Source organism: Dermacentor variabilis, chromosome 6 (genome assembly GCF_050947875.1).
Source record: "Dermacentor variabilis isolate Ectoservices chromosome 6, ASM5094787v1, whole genome shotgun sequence".
Lineage (NCBI taxonomy): Eukaryota > Metazoa > Arthropoda > Arachnida > Ixodida > Ixodidae > Dermacentor > Dermacentor variabilis.
This window is the reverse complement of record NC_134573.1, coordinates 154355833-154375356: the sequence shown is the minus strand read 5'-3', so window position 1 is coordinate 154375356 and position 19524 is coordinate 154355833. Positions and strand designations below refer to the sequence as shown.

Sequence of the window (19524 nt, the reverse complement as noted above, 5' to 3'; positions counted from 1 at the left end):
CTTTCTCTTATTTTCTTCTACGATGTTTTCTTTCTTGTTGCAACTCTCCGCCGCTTCTACGTAAGTGGTAGCGCACGGGTAAGCCTCGCCTGCGGCATCTGCCGTCAATCTCGTTAAGGGTCGCGATTGGGTCGTTCTTAAGGAGACTTGGTTCGGCGCGCAGGCCTCGTCTTCGTGGAGACGGGAGCAGAGGAGGGTATTGTGGGGGTAAGGTGCGCCGAAGTACGGTTACGCTTCTTCTTGTGCTGTCGAAGTTATACCCCTTCTTATACGCTTCTTCATTGGATCAGGGTAAGCGCATCAAGGGTGTGAGCGCCTGCCTTTCTTCGTCGTCTTGTCTTGCATTCCCGAGTTTTCCCCCGTCTTTTTCTTTTTCCTTCTTCTTTTCTTTCGTCCTTAGCTTGAATTCGTTGGTCTCCTCGTTGTGTAACTCTGGGCGCTGTCACCCTCCGCTGCGTTACGTGCTTCTGTAGTCGCAAATTGCGCCGGACGTTAGAAAAATTGGCGCGATTTTTTTTTTTTTTTTTGCCGCGGTGACGTGCTCGGGCGTGGTATGACGTTATTCCTCGCGCTTGAAAAAAAATATCTGTGGAAGCGGCTTTAGGCATATAAGTGAATTGGTGGCGTCGGTGGAAGACCCGTCGCGAGTTGCACCTGCGTTCGATCAGTGATAAGATATGTACAGTGTAAAGAAGGGTAAACGCTGGTGTCATTGATGTCGATTTCGAACGCAGTCTTGCGGGGCGCGATCCGGCAGACGTTTGCCTCCTGCCCGTATACGTCGACATTTGGCGGGTTGTGATAATTCACTAAACTCTCAAGCTTTAGCACGAATCGAGTTAAGTTTATGAATCTACTCACTTGTGACCCCGTCACGGTGAAACTATCGAAGAAAATAATTGGGGTAGAAAGGGAACCGCTCCACGTTAAAGCTTATTCGTGCGTAGATTGATTTGCTGCTGCTGATGAAAGTTAGTAGTACACGATTTATAATTGAAAGCAGGAAAACGGCGCGCGACAGTGTTGCTACCTAAGGGGAAGAAAGAAGTCAGGAAGGCCCAACCTTCTATAAGCAAAATTCAGTACATGTTGTTGGGGTGCCTGCTTAAGTTTGTCATGAAAGTAATATTTGAAAGCTGCGATCGCACAACTGCTTACGACGGTTCTTGCTTTGAAACAAACAGCAAAGTCTGTTTTATCATAAGTAAACTTTGTTGGCGCGTGCTGATTTGTGCTATAGGTGATCGGAGTAATATAATGATAAAAACCAGCATTCGCCGCGGTGCTTAATGACTGCAGCTTTCAACTCCTAAGTAGAGGTTCTCGGGTCCCAAATGTCGCGAAGCAGCGAGTAAACTTCAGGAGATGGCGTAATTGAGTGCAATGCTCGGGAAGAATTTTGACCAATCGAATTTCTTTAACGAAATCAAAGCACGCACGACACACCATTGGCATTCCGCTGCCATCGTAATGCGACCACCTCTGCTGCAAATCGAACGCGCGGCATCGCGCTCAACAGAGGAACGTGATAGCTACTGACCCATCGCGGCTGGTCTTTTCGCGTTCAAGAATTTAATTTTTTATTTCTATCTGCCTGCAGGCTCCATCCGGCGGAGCTGACTCCGGCTTGTCCGCGGCGACGGCGGCCTCCAAGCCTTCGGCTTCGTCATCGGGAGCTTCATCTAGCGCCGCTGGGTCGTCCGCCCCGTCGTCGTCGTCGTCGTCTTCTCCGCAGAATTCCTGGGTGCTCGAAGAGATACGAGGCATGATGTGAGTGAGTTGTAGAGAGAGCAAAGCTCGGTGCGTCGGCCTACGCGGCTCGTTTTGTCTAAAACACGTCAAACTGCCACGATTCTGTCTCTAGTCGGTCTTCCTTGTAGACGAGCACGCTGATGAAATCTGCCTGCCGTTGGCTAAATTTACGGGCCATTGATGTTACGCCCGGTTGATGTTTTCGCGCCGCTACAGATATATTGCACTTGACGTTACGGGCGCCATATTAAACCTGCAAATGTTTGCGGATCACAGCCTTGACTTCTGTGTGATTTGCATCTTTAACTCTATGCAGAAATAATGGTGGGAGATAAACGGGTTGTATTGAGAGGGAAATGTTTTGGCCATACCCAGAAATTTTGGACATTGTCCCTGCGGCCGTTTTTTTGAACTCCACCGCAATGCACCAGAAGTACCCAGTGGGCAGAATTATTAAAAACATTATATTACAAAAAGCCGGCAGGATTGCAGCTATTTTCAGTTAGCAACGCCGAGAAGGTATGACCTGCTGATAACATGCGTATTTGCGGTAATTATTTTTAACCTTGCGTTTTAATACCGACCAAGACAATGCCATAACGCTACAAAGAGGTTACGATTAGTGCCGTAAATACGCATGTTAATAAATGGACCTACCGTCTCGACGTAACTAATTGAAAGTTGTTAAAAGTCTGGTGGCCTTCTGAAATATTTTTTTGAAAATACTGCCCGTTGAGTTACGCTCGTGCACTGCGGTGAAGTTTGACGGATGGTCACAGGGGCAATGTGGCCGCGATGACGTTGCTGTAAACTACCTACACTTATCCGTCGATCTAAATTTGCTGTACAATCGGCTGCAAGGCGATATTCATGCAGTTCATCCACTGGCCCGCAGTTCTCGCGTTCTTTTGTTTACCGTGTCTGACTGGGGTATTGTGGACCTGGACTCAAGGCCTGGATGAGAGTCATACTGCGTTAATGCTCTTGAGCCTGTAGTGGAAACATAGGGTGATCACGTGAAATGGGACATATAGTCTAGCAACACACACACACACACACACACACACACACACACACACACACACACACACACACACACACACACACACACACACACACACACACACACACACACACACGCACACGCACGCACGCACGCACGCACACACACACACACACACACAAACACACACACACACACACACACACACACACACACACACACACACACACACACACACACACACACACACACACACACACACACACACACACACACACACGCGCGCGCGCGCGCGCACGCACGCACGCACGCACGCACGCACGCACGCACGCACGCACGCACGCACGCACGCGTTATTTCGCAGGCTGTCCATGTCCCAGTGGCGCACTTGGCTAGAGCGCGTGTTTTATGGTACGACAGGGCCCTTGTCCAAAAAACAGCATAGGTGGCCTCTTTTACGCAGTTATATATTAGCGCTTCATTTGTTTATTAAGCCCTTCTTGCTTGCGTGACAGCATGTTCATACAGGACGATATAGTACAAAAGTATGAATACCGACGTAGGCATGACGATGGCATAACGATGGCATAACGACGGCACAATGGATCACACGTAGCAAACACAGTGGCGAAACCGCCGGTCGGGGCCCTAGTATAGTGCTAAGGCTTCAGTCTTGGCTTCTTCTTCCGCAAAGACACAGAGATGATGTCAATTACGAACAACACCTTTATAAGCTCTGTGAAAACTTAATTACTATTGCTAATTATTTCTTTTTTTTTTGCCCGCGGCCTCTTGTGTCTGCAAGGCACGGAGTGCATTCCCTGCCAGCTGTCCCGAATTTTAAGTACAGTTTACAAGTTTGATTTCGTTTTACGATTTTATCAGTGTTCCGTAAAGCTTTACAAGAACTCTGTGTCGAGCAAGTTTCGTTCGTCTTCTGACAGTGAAAGGATATGCAAGAGGGTATCTGCTTCGAGCAAGTTTATACACACATGTTCCTAAAGCAGGGAAAATCGGCAGCGCCAAAGTCAGAAAAAAATCGCTGCGATCTAGCTTGTCAAGTAACCTTTAATAAAGCGCCTATTTATCCCTGAAAAGTGCGCGTGCGTATTCCTCAAATGCCGTGTGCCCTTCCTCGGCCCTTTTCCAGCTTGCGTGTCCTCCGGGATCTTGCGCATATCAAAGCTCGCAGATTAGCGGGTATGGGAATGTCTCGCCCAGTCTAGTATGCTTACCCGACCTCTCAGGCAATCTCCATGCCGCGCTCCGTTCCCGTGTAGTGTGTACTGGCGATATGACCTAGCTGGCCGAAAGTTTTCGCCTGTTCTAAAAAAAAAATAAAAAAAAAAGTTTGGAACTTCTTCCCAAACCCTGGAGATGGTCCCACATTTCTTCATCGCACTTCTCCCGCAACTTACTTTTTTTTTTCTCGCCCACTTTCTCTCCTTCCTGCTTCCTTTTCCTTTGTCGCGGCACCGCGTGCTTCCACTTTGGGGTGTAGGAATCCGACCACCCGGCCGCGGGCAATATGACCTCCTCCGCGCGGTCAATAATGCTCTTATATACCAGGCTGGATGTGCCTTGGAGCACCTGGCACATAGAGAGAGGGATAAAAAAAAACGAAAGGAACAGAAAGAAGGGCTTCTCCAACTTTCCTGCCATTCCCCCGTGCCTCCACACGGGTTTCATTCGCGGTGCTGCTGGGTTCCCGACATTCCTTGCTGCGGCAGCTTTGGCGGCTAAGTTTTACTCTTCATCACGCGCCTGCCACCGCTGCACATTTAATCCTTTCCTGGCCGATGCTCCGTAACCCCACCGTCCTTCGTCTTCTCCTGCCCCTCACTTCACCTTCCCTGCCTCTTATAGAACTGCCTCCACCCCCACCGCGACGAGAATATGCCCGAAGGACATCTTTCATTTTTCTCCTACCGTGCGGGATGCTTTATCAGCATGCCTTCCGCTCATTTATCAAACCGCTCATTTCATTCTGCTTCCATATAATCGTCATAGTCATCACTACTGTCACTATCAGCATTACTGTGATTCCTTTTTCATAATCGCGTCGTAGTTAACTCAGCTGCAGTGCAGTCTCTGCACGCAAAGAAATTTCCAATCACCACGGTTCTGTGTCGATCGAAACCATCCTCGCTGCGCCCGGAAATTCCTTCATCTGTTCGCCTTACCTTATTGGTGGACATCCTCGACGCTGTTTACCCCGTATGGCTAAAGTTTTTTGCATGGGTGAACCTACCGTCAGTTATCCACGCTTTGTTACTTGCTCAACTTCACTAGAATAATTTCAGCTTGGATATTGAAATGCCGTGACTTGAACCGGGTAAGGGACGTATACAGGCAGACGTCATTTCGCCCTGTTTGTGGTCTTTAGCAATTGTCGCTTGAAGCTTCGTAGGTGCATATGCTTTGGATCAGTGACAGCGACTGAGGTCAAAGTCGCGTAAGATGCTAAGTAGTCACAAAACTGGCATCGGAAGCACTAGCCGCTGCAAATACTTACAGAAATTATAACATTTCAAAGTCGTTTCGGTTAAGAAATTACGTCATACGGTCAGGAAGTGGCGTCCCTAATCGCCGCCCTGTGGCCGTAGGAAGCGAGACGCCTCGATACTTACTTCACTGCCCTTGTTCGCCACTGATACTCTAACATCATGCGTAATTCTTTCGTAAAAAGCGGCGCATTTATTCTCGGATTGAAGCGGTAGCAATGATCTGTTCGAGAGTATACGCTGTGAGATAGAAAGCGCGAAAAAAAAAATGTGCTGTTCACAAACTCGCGGAAGAAACCTAAATGGAGTGTTCGACGCTAACGCCGGCTGGCTCTAAACGCGTCACCAGCTCGCGAATCACTCCAGACAGATTGGCCATCTCTGTGTGTTCGCGCAGCTGGAGACGGCTCAGAGTCGCCACCGTCTGGCGCTGTGATATATTCTCCAGTCGTGACGCGTGCCGCCGCTGCCAACAACAGCGGCTGAGACTTGTGCCCCGTGTCCGGGAGGCTAGGAAGAGAGAGTTCGGATAGATTTGCCGGGCACGACCCCCCCACGCTTATGGCGCTTTATGCGGGGCCCGACGCAGCGGTCATCCGTCACCACGGCAAAGCGGGGGGAGTGTCGCGGAAGGCGCTGACGTCTCGCTTCGTCGTCTTTTTTTTTCGTACATTTAGGGACGTTGTTGTTTTTGGAGCCGGCCACGTTGGTTGTTTCTCTTTGTTTCCGTTACAGCTATCGTACGAATGTTGAATTGGATTTTCAATTCGTGTGAAACTGCTTGTCCTTTTGGGCATTGTTTCGGATATCGCGTTTGTGGAGGGATTACCGCAGCAAGTTATTCCGGCTTCCTTCGAGTCTTTGAAGCCTAGTTTACTGCGCGGGTAGACGCGTTGAATGCCCGTGACGTTGCTTTGGCACATACCCTAGCTAGAGAACATACGACTGTGCCTGCTGTAGGGCTGTGGGCCTGCACCATATCTTTGGCAGGTTAAGAAGAAGGAGGAGATGCCCATTCGCCTGCCTGTGCCTCCTCCCACTGAATTTTTACCTATACAGGTTCGGTCTGGCACCGTTTCCTCTGTGTACTACCTGTCAGGAACCTGAAAACATTGACCACTTTCTACTAGCATACCGTGGATTTAAGTATCAGAGGAAAAAATTCGATTTTTCTTTGCTAAAATTAGTTATTTCTTTAGCTACTCAAAATAACATCTCCTTCGAGGTTTCTTCATTGGCCTTTAACCACAAGTACATCTGCATAGCCATTTGCGACTACCTCTGTGACACAAGAAGGCTACCATGTTAATTCTCGAAATAAATAATTGGATAGCTCATTAAATTGCCGATTGTGTGCTCGAAATTATTCTAATGCCACCCAAAAATTGCCGTTTATACATAATTACAATTATTTTTATTTCTGTTTCTGCGAGGTAAATCTATTTCCTAATTATCATAACCGCCATACACCAGCTGACCCTGATTTACTTTTCTGTTTAAGTTTTTCTTTCTACCCTTCCCTTTAACCTTTAACCGCCGGCTTCTTGGCCAATCACCCGTAGTGGGTAAGCGCCACAGATGAGGAACAAGCAAGCAAGCAAACAAGCCAGACTCCTCCTCCATTTTGCTGTCTTCTTGTCTCGTATCGAGGATTCTCTCCGTACATATCGCAACTCGACGTGACTAATCGTATCTTTCTGCTCGAGCGAGATCGTGGGAGGCGTTCACACTGCTGAGGAGACTGAGCGAGCCAAGACGGGAGCGCCAGCCGCACCCACGTATAATGCCTCGTCTCAAGTCCAGTCCTGACCTTGCGAACGGTAAGCGTGCGTCAAGCTCGAATAACGATGACATCTCGGCCAAATCTCGCGAGGAATCAGCGCATCCGCAGCAAGAACTAAAAGCTGCTCTGCCGAAGGTATCCACGTCTTCCGCTCCAAATGAAAGCGACGATGCCTTAAACGCACGCGACACCCCGCAACAACTCGGTATTTCTTTAATAGGCTCGCATGCCGGTTCGAATTCGACTGCGCATGCGCTCACTGTATCGCTTGACAACGCAAAGAGCACGCGGCTGACCGAGTCGCGCCCCAAGTTCAAGCGGTCGGCTAAATCAGCTAACGAGAAAAGGAGCACGGCGTCGTTTTCAGAAGAACCTGGCGCTGGCAACAAGCCTGCCAGCCCTGACACCACAGTAGGAGAAGTGAGATCAGGTTACGTTGGTCGTCTGGCTCCGTCCAGCGACATAGCTGAACGCTTGGTAGACGGTGCCGCAGCACATGTAACTGCTTCGGTCACAAGCCCTGGTCAGGCGGATCAGCCAATCAGCGGCGGGCTGCACGGAGGGAATGCTCTTCCCGTAGGCGACTCCGAAAAGAACCCGCTCATCGACAGGTGCAAGCAGCTCTGCGTTTCACCTGCGCCGGCGACTGTGGCGAACGGTGGCGTTGCTCTGCCCTTTTCTGTACCGTCACTGGTACGGAAACCCTTGACTTCTTCCGCCAGTCCAGCGTTGAGCGCCGAGCTTTTACCGAGCTCCGCAACGAGCAGCTTCGCCAGGATATTTTCCAGCTTGCCCCGCGTGGACCGCCGCGCCGCCGGCTCTGTCTTGACCTACCAGCTCACCTTTCTTGTCCTCCTAGTTGGTTCATTGGTCATCATTCTGCGTTCCTCTCCCCGCAAGCGTGAGGTTGCTCTGCACGGGTCTGATTGGGGCGCCCTGGCCGTTCTCTTCGGCTTCGTCAACGTAAGGACGGACCCCTGTGACTCCTTCTACCACTACGCTTGTGGAAGTGCATTGCGTGGCAGCCACTCAGTATGGTCAGTGCACAGCATGCTCAAGCCGTGGTGGGCCAGCATCGGCTCGCTCTACTGGCCGTCCGGCACAGAGGCGGGAAAATTCTTGCGTGACTACTTTCAGGCCTGCATCGAAACCAGCATGGAAATAGAGACGCGAGGCGCGGAGACGGCTCGTGCTCTTGTGGAAATTGTGAAACCACGATCCACAATAACCTGGTCCAGGTTTCTGCTGCTGCTGATGCATATGAACCTCAAATACGGCGTCAAGGCGGTCGTGGTCTTCTCCATGCTCGGGTCTGGACCGTGGCCTGACGCCATCGTTCCTGTGACCCCCAAGGTGCGTGTTGAGGATCCGCTAGTGGTTCTTCTTAACCCCGTGCATCACGTCGTGAATGCAGAAGTGAGGGATGTTTACGATCGAATACGACGTGACGCCCTTGAAACCTTAAACCAAGCGTTATCTACCAACGTCACCGACCGGGATGTAGAGCGTCTCGTCGCAGATTTGGATTCGGTGGCTGTGGAACCTCCTTTGGGTGGCGTGGGAGACTTGGACGTCCTGGAAACGGCTGTTCCCGCCATGAAGCCTTACAGATGGCGCCGCTACACCGAGGACGTTGTCAAACGGCCGTTTACTGGCCGAGTCTATCACGCTCCCGTACCGGCACTGAAGCACCGTTTTTCGATTTTGTTGGACAAAGAGCGACTGCCTCAGGCGATAGTGTTTACTCTACTGGAAGCAACCACGAACCTGCTACTAGACATTATTCATCAGCTGTCGGCCAAGAAAATGCACCGCTATTTCATTGTGTGCCAGAAGCTCACGTTCCGTTTCGAAGCAGTCGCAGTGCTTAGTGCTATCCAAAAGTATCCCAGAAGCCACCAGCATGACTCCGCGCTCGTCGCTGTATTTGAATCGATCACCAAATCCGTAGTATCGCAGGTCTCAAAGAGCTTTCCCACGTCGGCCGATGCGTCCAAGGCAACTGCGCGACTCCGTGAGCTCCGGCTTCTCATGCCTTCAGAAGTCATACCGTTGGACGCTCCCTTGCCTGCTTTGAGCGCCAGCTATGCCAGAAACTACCTGCTTGCGGAAACTTATAGCCTCTCCGTAGACCGCTTTCAACCAGCAAAGGAAGAACTCGACGCGTCGGCGATCACCGCGCTGTTAGGGCTTAGGCCGTCGGTGATCGGCGTGTACGTTATCCTTCCGGTGACATTGTATGCCGCGCTGAAGCTCGTATCCTCCACCGACGCTGCCATTCCAATGTCCGTCGTGGGCGTCGACTTGGCAGACGCGCTTTGGTCTTTCGCCTTCCAGGGCTCATGGAGTCGAGAGACCACGTCGATGCTTTCTGAGTACGCCCGCTGTCGCGATGCCCAGTGGAGTCTCAGCAGACTTCGATTTCAGTACCCTGTGCTCAGCCTGGGATCTGCACTTAACGCCAGCAGGAACGCGTTGTGGAACCGCAAGTTCACCGTTGACGAGCTGAACTTTGAGACGTCGCGAAGCCAGGTGTTCTATACGCTCTTCGTGATGCATCACTACTGTCTGTCGTTGCGCAAAACACGTGCTATTCTGGCTGCTGAAGTGGACTACTTGATGGCTGTGTCGGTGGACTTTGCCAAAGCGTTCGGCTGCTTACTGCCGTACAACGTGACAGCGTGTGCTTTGCCAGGTGTTCAGTAATTTGGCCGGCGTGTTCGCAGACCTTTCCAATGTTTGCGCGTGTACTATAGAGGAAACGTTTGTCTATGACCTGGCTACCAGTTAATTTGTTTAAATCGTTTCGTTTGTTCCTTCTTTAGTTATTCAGGTTTCCCGCTTCTACTGAGGAGCAACATATGACGCGTTACAATCAGTACTTAACACCTTGATCAAGTGATTCGTGCCCTTTCACGCCTCTCCGCGGCTCATCTCACAATACTACAATATTTATGAGCCAGGTGTCAATGGATTTGTTGTTCTGCGAAGTTTAACGAGCATCTTACCAATTTAGTTTTGCTATTTGACTTACCGACTTTTTCTCAACAATGCTTTTACGAGAACGCTTAGCAATGTGATGCGCCCAGTCATTCATTTTTGGTCGTCGTGCGAGCCGCTACATGTATAATTCACCTATATTACATTCTGTTCAGTTCATTTTGCTGCATGGAAAGTGGAACGATTGCGAAGGGTATTACCGTTTTTTTCATTACACTCGTGTTTCATGACATTGTCATGTAAACTGAGGCAACTGTCTCACTGTTTCGCCCGCATTGAATGAACTAAAAAATGTAGTCTGCTCTGAGTTTAGCAAGAAACCTGCTTGAACTTGTGAGTGTGCTTTGTGTCGGGCTTCACCTCAAGTTAACATATGATGCGGCAAAGCACGCTTTACAGGATCAAAACGCGCACAATGAGTTGCAAGTTGTTGTCACTTCGGGCCCTTGTTTCAGCTGGATTGTAAGCGTGCACTAGGAAGCCCCATAGTCGATAGTTCACGAAATGTTTCTATTTACTGTTAAGCCCTCAATGGTAAAAGTATGATTTACTGGAAATGCAAGCGATAATAAATGGCATGTTGGATCCCGTAAGGGACCGGTGGTTGTAGAGTCAGCCGCAGGAGCGGGACCTTGTGTTGCTCGAACATAATGCGGTGGCTGCCTTGACATGTCGCAGCTATGTTATGCCGATTGCTGCCAGGGACATTACTTTTCAGCGTTGTTCAATTACGGCTAAAACGTAACGGACGGAAGAAATTTATGTCGTGTTGGCAAAGGTTACGTGAGCGTTATTTTTACGTTGATTCCTTGTCGACCACATTCGCCGAAACTGCAGCAGAAATATAGCCACTTCAACAGGCGCCAATCTCTACTGTCAAGTACCCAGGTAGATGAGACGTCACGCTGACGTATCGACTAAAACTACTGTTCAACAGCATATGCACTGCAGTAATTGTAACGCGGACATCTGGTCGGTGTAGTCGCCGATTGGATACAGTAAAGAAACTATACATTGAGCTCGACGTCGCAGAGAACCACAATACTCCATATTAACGTTTCCACTGGCGTTCCCTATTGCGCCCGCAAAGGTTGATGGACAAGTGTTCTTTACTTTCTGCCCCCACTGGAATACGGCCGCCGTGGTCGAAAATTGAACCCATGACCTCTAGCAAGAACCAGAAGCCGCACGTGCTTATGGACAAGGTATACAAGTTTGCGTGATGCATTGAGAAACGAGGGATTTCTGTTCTAGGTTAGAGAAAGCAAATTATTTTGCTCCACGTGTCAGCAGTAAGGGATGAAAAAGCTACGGGCGTCCGGTTGCCTGAAGCACAACCCGCTAAAACAACCTGATTGTTGAATCCAATTTTGACGAATGTAAAACCTCTTCCAAACGCACAGAGTAATCACAACGGGACTTCACGTAGTGTTTTGCGTGTACCTTCTTCATCGTCCCCTCTCGTGAAGCTGAATGTGTCTGCTTTATGAACGCGTAGCCTTGCCAATGAACCTACGGTAGTCACAGATAGACAACACTCGGTTTGATGTACACAAAGCATATCTGTTCAGCAGGCGCGTTCCTCGAGTCGTTGGCAACGTGATTTAACATAAGCTTCGCGTGTCATACAGCAAAACGCGTAGTCGTAAAGAGGCTTTGTACATGGTACTGTGTATTTCCTTCGTTCTCATGCCTCTTGCTTTGGGGCACGTCCTCGGTATGAGATCCACTTGTCGTCTGAAAGTGCGCGTTTCCATGCGCACTCGGCCTGCCTGGGCCAGCTCTGTTGCTGCGTCATCAACATGCTACCGCTGGGGTCGCGAAATAACTACGTTGTGTGCGACAGCGAGCGGAGGAGGGTGAGGAGGAAAGCTGGGACGTGTGGGGACGACCGGGAGGTTGAGTCATCTCGACGCTCGCGCTGTAATGGGATAAGAGGGAGGAAGGAAAAAAAAAGGACTCGGCGGAAGCAAAGCGAAGAACGTGGCAGCCACGTCGCTTGCGGAAACAGCGGCGCCTATATGTACGACGGGGGGTGCGCAACGCGGCGGTGTCTGCGGCGGCTGCGGCGTCGGTGCTGGCGAGGGAACGACGCGAAGCGAGCGCTTGCCTGCGTCGGAGCCCCGGGAGCAAGGCTATATAGCCCGCCGGATGGAGGCTGGAGAGCCAGTGAAGCGTCTCGCGACCGCCTGGGCCCGAGCTGATAACAGGCCGCGGCGGAGGCCTTGTGGTTTGAAACCGCCAACGGGCGCGTCTCGAGCTCCTCGCCACCTCTTCCGCGGACGGCACCTCCGCCGCCGCCGTTAGAGTTTCTCGAAACCAGGCGATAGAGTGGGCGAGAGTAAAGCGAGACAAAAAAAAAGTAGGGAGAGTTTTCCCGTCCGTCTGGACTGCCTTATATCCTGCACTGCGCGTATTTTCTTGCAAACTTCCGAGTGAGGAACCTGGTGGCACTCAAACCGTGATGAAGGAGTGAGAGCGAGCGAGCGAGTTATGGGCTTTAGTACGTGGGGCGAAGCCGAGGCGGCGGTGGCGGACGGATGCGCTCCCTGATCCCTGATTTCTCGTCCTCCTCTATAGCTTGCCGCAAGTCTTTCCGTGCCTTCCTTCTCGCCGCGCTGTGGTTTTGCTGGCCCCTCCCGCGGGGAGCTTCTACGTTGGATGTGTATACGTACTATTACGAGACGAGACGTCGAAGGGGAGAGGTGACGCGTAGACCTAGGCGCGCTTAGTATATCCTTCCTCCTTTTCTCAAATGGGCAAGAGTGAACGCAGGACGGAACACAGCTCTTTGCTTGTCTTTCTTTTGCTCTCGCCTTTCTTTGCTCTGTCGTCCCTTGGCAGTCAGAAGAGAGAACGAGGACGTGGCAGAAGGACTAGGCGAAGACGAAAAAGAAACGTGTAAACAAAAGTGCCCCGAATAAACACAGAGGCCCGCTGGAGAAGTCGCGCTTGGTTGCGTCGGTTTCGTTGGGTTCGACGGGGCATCGCAGCCGCGGGTGTACGCCCGCGCACGCCACCGCTTCCGCTTGCTGGGAAAAGCGGCGGCGGACGTCAAAAATCCTTTATATCCTTCGGAGGGGAAATGGGCAGGGAAAGAGTGGGGGAGGGAAGAAAAGATTCAGAGGAAAAAGAAGGAATTGGAGGCGACTGGCAAGCATCCTTTCGCTTTTCTTCCTTTCTCTCTCTCTCTCTCTCTCTCGCTTTTTACTCTGCTTGAAAGCAAGCGGAGATGGCGGGAAGCCGCCGTCGCCGCCGCAGTGTGCCGGCCGCGGCTGACACCGCCAGCTCGCGGTGCTGCCTCCGCTGAGCTTCTGTCCCCCTGCGTCGTCATTCTACTAATGCGCCTTGTCGGTGTTTGCCCCGCGGTCCTTTATAGATCCCTCGCCTTCGAGCGCTCTCCGTTGCCTCCACTGCCACCCTCTCGCATTGTTTCTTTCTTTTCTTTACTTTGTTTCTGAAGTCTGCCCCCGGTTTACGCGCCTTCTGCCATCCTCCTCCTGAGCCTCCTTTAGCGAGTGCCCGAGAAGGAAAAAGAAGCCCATGTGATATAGCCTGACCTCCGTCGCCTTCCTTGCGTCTTCGGGCGTCACTTTGGAAGTGGCCTGTCTTTTGCTCTGACTCTTTTCTTTTTTTGCTTGGTTTGAAAATGCTTTTCTAGTTTACCTCGCCTTTCTTTTCTTTTCCTTTCTTTGTCGCATTTTTTATTGCTTTCTTTTCCTTCGAAGATTTTAACGTCGCTTCGGGAAGGAAGTCGTGTCGTCCGAGCCTGTTGTCTCTCCGGCTTTCCGGGATTCCTTCGTTGGCGGACTGCATGTGGCCGCGGGCCTATCTCTCTCTTCTCGGCTTCTCTTCTGCGCGTCCGGTTGCCAGTTGCATGTTTACTCTGCGATATTGCTCTGTCGCTTCCGCGGTGTATAACTGGCGGCTCACAGCGGAGAGAATTTCGGCGAGCAGTGTACCCGGGTGCAGCTTTTTTGTCTGGAGTGTTCGCGGAGGCGGTGGTTACCCGTCGCGCTCGCCTAGAGTGCATCCGAAATCAGTGGGGTGGTTCACCGTGTAGAGCTAAAAACCATTTTTGTTTAATGTGAAGCGTTCTTTGCAAACCCTCCCGGACTCTCCTGATCGTGGCTGCTGGTTGCTGCTGTCTTGCAGAATAGCTCATACTTAACGAAACATCTAATTACGTGCTCGATACTGGGGTCGAACCTCTGTCCTCCAGCGCAGCAGACCAACGGTTTAACCATTAAGCCACAGTTTCTTTTTTTTATGATATTTATTTCAAGCACGCATGACCCCTGCGGGAAACAAACAGATAAACGAGCCGAAGAAGTATCTTTTTGTTGCACGGCAATGAAGGACACATACAGAGAACACCGTGGAGTTTTTGTTCGTTCTTGGAACGAGTATACGTGCGATTGTGGCGATTAAGCCACAGTCGCACGTACACTTCTATCGTGCCAGCGCCAACTAGCTTTTTGAGGGGATCGCCGTGTTGTGTCACATTGCGTAGCTAGCACGGGTCCGCAAGAGCACGTGCTACGTGTGGACGATGTGGCTTGGGCGCGGGCCTTCGGCATGACCTTGCAGTCACATTGCAATGGCACAGAAACTAACACAGCTTTCAGTAGTTTTTACGCATTTAAGCAAGGCTTTGGTGTATGTATATTCCAACAACCCGCCGTGGTTGCTCAGTGGCTATGGTGTTAGGCTGCTTAGCACGAGGTCGTGGGATCGAACCCCTCCACGGCGGCCGCATTTCGATGGGGGCGAAATGCGAAAACACCCGTGTGCTTAGATTTAGGTGCACGTTAAAGAACCCCAGGTGGTCAAAATTTCCGGAGTCCTCCACTACGGCGTGCCTCATAATCAGAAAGTGGTTTTGGCACGTAAAACCCCAAATATTATTATTATTCCAACAAGGTGCGTTGGATCTGCGTGCAATGTGAGAGTAGATGGATGTCGCACAGACGCTACTGAATGATGTGTGGTGTCTGTTGTGGTCCTTCTAGGTGAGCTCTATAGAGAGCTCACCTAGAGCTCACACGTGCCTAAAGTTCAGAGACAGGAAGACAGCGGTGAGGATTAGAGAGCAAATGGGGGTAGCCGATATTCTAGCTGAGATTAACCGGAAGAAATGGAGTTGGGCAGGCCATGTTATGCTTGGAGCATGTGATCTAGTAGAGTTACACAATGGGGGCCAAGGGAAGAGAAGCGCAGTCGATAACGGCGGAGAACGAGGTGTTGGGCTGAAATGAGGAAAATTTCAGGCGTAGTATGCTGTCAGCTGGTGACAGCGGGCTCAAGACAGAAGTAATTGAAGATGTTCTAGAGCGGCCGGAACACCTGCCTGCCACGAAAGCTGACCGTAGTTCTGCTGCTAAATGACGAGTTTGCCAGCTCGTCTCCTTGGGGCATATCACAACACAGATATACGGCTGCCGCATATCTGTGTTAACAGATTCCAATAACATACGTGCACTGATGAGATTTCCATGCCCGTTTATGAATCTCTGGGTCAGCGTCCCCCAAAGCGCGGGTAATCACGGAGCTGTAACACGCAAAACATCACATATCTTGCTCTCACGCATGCGCGGACACGAAGTCAAAGATGAGGTGCCTTCTTATTCTGTCGCGTGCAGTACCCACTTGGCATATGCATATGCAACGTATGCAATACGGTGGACTTTCAGTTTATGAACGGCATATTCTTAAGCTCGGGTTTGTATTTTTGTGTGTGCAGTAACGATATTGATGAACCGCAACATGCTTCTATATGGTAGCTTGGATTCAAGTACGCCGATATTACCATTACTTACGTTTGCTGGAGTACGGACATGTTGCCAGAAAGAGCCTTCTTGTGCTCCGATTGTTGCCATAGCGATCTTTGCCTCACTTAGGCGTCCAGCTGAAAAGTAAAATGCTGAAGTAAAAAGAAAAAAAAGAAGAGAAAAAGAAAAGCTGAGCGCAGTCAGAGCATACTGCTACTGTATATGAGCCAGGCTGCCCGCCCACAGGGACACGGTGAGCGTGAGTTAGCGCTCGTAAACGCGTTAACGACGTTGGTCGCGTAAAAACTGGCCGAACGGGCTAATGCCGAAGGAAGCTCGTGTGTTGGGGAGTCTGACGACGCCCTAAGGCCGAGTTTGGGGTTTCGGGTATCGCACTGTGCGGTGTCTGCAAGAAAAAAAAATAATTTAAGGAAAAATCTAACTTAAGAATGATAACTCTGGCTCGCACATTTAAAAAATATATATAGTCGCCACAGTGCCTTTCTATTTATGTCTCTCGCTGCTTTTGTCCCATTGTCCCGTCAGGTTAGAGTATCATTTTTCTCAAATTCAATATCTGTGGTTTTTCTCAGCACTACACTGATGAAGCCGTTGTTCAAGGTTTCGTTCGAGAAGAAAAGATGAGAAAAAAAAACGCTGTTAATTAACCTGAACGAAGTGCAAAACTCGAACCAGGGCCCATGTATCGACAAAACACGTAGGAGACCTGTTGTTAGCCAGAGTCTCACACATTTCGATTCTTTTTTTCGTAAGTTTCTCGTAAGTTTCATCCTCTTGCCGAATAGAGCCTGCATCTCGACTTTTCGACAAGATGACCTGCCGACGTCTCCACTAAGAAATTCATGAGATATATCTTGTTCGAACACTCTTAACCACTTTCAAGTCATCATCCCTCGGGGAATCTCGATCTTGTTTGGATTCGTACGCTAAAGTGATTTGTCAGAATGGGCGCCGGCCAATATTAAAGATGGACGTGAATATCGGCGCATGTTGTCCGCCATTGACAAAATATTCTTACGAAAGAAAATTGTTGCAACTTCGAATCTAGGTATGGAAGCGCATGCGCTCTGAAAGCATGACCGGCAATGCAAGAAGGAGAAAATGAGAGAAAGAAACAGAAATTCAGCGACAATATTTATTTTCACGCTTGATTTTCTCACTCTTTGCCTGTTGAAAAGCAGATAATGTGTGCTGTTAGGTGCCGTTGTACTGGTGCGCATTTTACTTTCCTCTTCCACGTACCTCATCCGAGCGATAGCCAGTCTCATTGAAGCCTATCGTTTGTGTGCTGCGGCTGATGCGTTGTGTAAACGTGAATTCTCATGCGCAGCGATGGTTATGTCCCAGCAGCTTACTCCCCGATGAGGTGCGCCTGTGTATTCGAGTTGTAATTCTTAGAATGGTGCGTTGTCACCGCAGCAGGCTTATTCTGTAGATGCTGACCTGGTCAGTTGACGCGTACAGCGAGGCTAGTGGTGAAACGCCATTAACGAAATTCACTAGCGACTCTTGAGTGGGTCTACCCTCAACGCCCGCGTAAACAAATTGTAAACTTCTAAGAGATGCTTGTACGAATGAATGACATTGACCGAAATTTTAGTGAATTGCGGCACTGAGATCTTGAGGCCCTAACAAGATTCGGCGTAGTCAGCATCTTCACTGTCAAAAGCCTCGAAAGCGTTCGCGCGTGATCACACCTGTCATGGGGTTACATGATCCAGTCCCTATATAGAACTTTCATTGGACCGCATAGTAAGTATAGCTTATTCAAGGCCAGGCTTTCTTGATTTCTGTAATGTATTGAAATCTCGAATGTCAACCATCATTGCCGATAAGCTTCTCCTTCATTTTCAGTATGGTCATTCTTGGAGCATGCGCGGAATGTCCGCACACGTGTTCTTCTTTCCTGACTCCGTCCTCCAGTTACGAAAGGCGCCGCGTGCCGTGAATAGCTAAAGCGCTTTGGACGATCCGACACAGCCCGCACGGCACGTGCTTGCGTGTGGCTCCTGCCACACCGACGTTACCGGAGGCCGGAAATTAGGATCCGGTGGTTCCCAAAGTCGGAAGTAAAGGAGGGGCCGCCGTACGTTCCAAATTTCGCTTTCCAACTCTGCTTCTTCGCCCGCCGTCTTGTCTCTCCTGGTCTCCTGGTCCCTCTACTGCTAACGTCTTTCCTTCTTCCTCTGCTTCTTGATCACAGTTTTCTTTTTTTTTTTTTTACTTTCACAACTTTTCCGCAAAACTTTTCGTTCTCCCCGTGATCCGGCTCTGTCGGTGGAGAAGCACTCGTTTCTTTTGTCGTCGTCATTCTTCCTGTCTTTCTGGCCGTGTCAACTTGGTCTTTGCTGTGTCTCCGTTCTTTTGGCGCTGCTATCTTCGATTTCTGTTCGTGAGGCCCTGCGCCGCCGCCGCCGCCGTTGCCGCCGAGGTCTGCTTCGATATTCTCTCATTTCGAACTTCCTGCAGCTCCCCGGGCCATCTCGTGTGCCGTGGGATTGACCGGCGGCTGGAGCGCGCACGCGTAGGTTCTTTATAAGGCAATTAATACTTGAACAGCGTCCGGCATGTTTTCAGCCCGCGGACCCAATCTAAGGAAGGTACCGCCGTCTCGGCGCATATACCCTGTTTTCCGGAATGCAGGCAGCCCTCGAATAGAAGCGTCTACACATGTTCGGGAAGTTCGAAGTGCCCAGGGTTGCAGGCGCGTTCTTGTGCTTCCTAAGGGGACACTGTTGATGACAGCGAATTAGCCTATAGGACTGGTAAAGTATTCCTTAAACACAATATTCTTGTTTGTTTGGTGATAAAAGGTCAGTTATTAATGAAGAAATGATAGACGTACTTTCCTTACTTGAATTTCGCGCCAAAACTTTAGCACGGGTGTGTGTCAGGGTGACGCCACGAATTTCGAGGCATCTCTCGTACTTGTGTCGCTTTTGGCGCATCAGAAGCTCCGGGAACTTTGGTAGGTTTGAGCCTTTTGTTCATTTAGAGTGCAGTGTAGTTCGATTTACCGATAGGGAGGTGAAGTTCAACATTTCCGAAGGACAGCTGACCAAATCCTTGAATTTGAGTGCTATATGTTATCCGAATAAGAAAGAAAGTGCCGTCAGGTGAACTGTCTAATGTAAATCGCGAACAGTGTAGTACATACAGGAGTCAGTGGTAAGCTGGTAATAGTAAATACGAATGTGATAAGCACGAGCGTCGAATTAAACACAAAAGCGCGTACAACAGTTGAGCCGCAGCACAAATACACACACACAAAATGCTGTTAGGCAGTTAAGTAAACCCAAGTGGAGAGCAGACGCTGTCCAACTCCATAGAGTCACGGTTACCTGATGCAGTAAGTTCACGACCATGTCGCCCCCAGTCCGTGGAATTTGTGTGTCTCGTGGTGTACTGACGCTGCTCTCACAGTAAAAGTGGCCGCTTCCCTATTGCAGAAGCGTGAATTTATGAATAGCACTTAACGTAACAGTTTTCTTAAGCGTCATTTTAATGACCTGCTGACTGACATATTCTAAAACAAATATGTGGGCAGGTTCTATAAGAAAAATGAATATGTTGCAGTGGTACTTGACATAGGACGCTACAGTTGAACGCTAAACGTACTAAAATAGGCTTTGAATTTCCATGACGTATGTGTTCATAACATATTCGTAATATATTTTTAATATATTCGTA

The 19524-nt window shown here is 49.8% G+C and overlaps 1 protein-coding gene across 1 annotated transcript in view; it reads left to right on the top strand.

Moving 5' to 3' along the window:
• The window catches only part of LOC142585527 (transcription initiation protein SPT3 homolog), a 115917-nt gene that overhangs the window by 12258 nt on the left and 84135 nt on the right, over nt 1-19524 (top strand). Inside the window, exon 2 of the mRNA XM_075696336.1 lies at nt 1601-1770. Coding sequence (XP_075552451.1) covers nt 1601-1770 — 170 coding nt within the window. The remainder of the gene's footprint in view (nt 1-1600; nt 1771-19524) is intronic.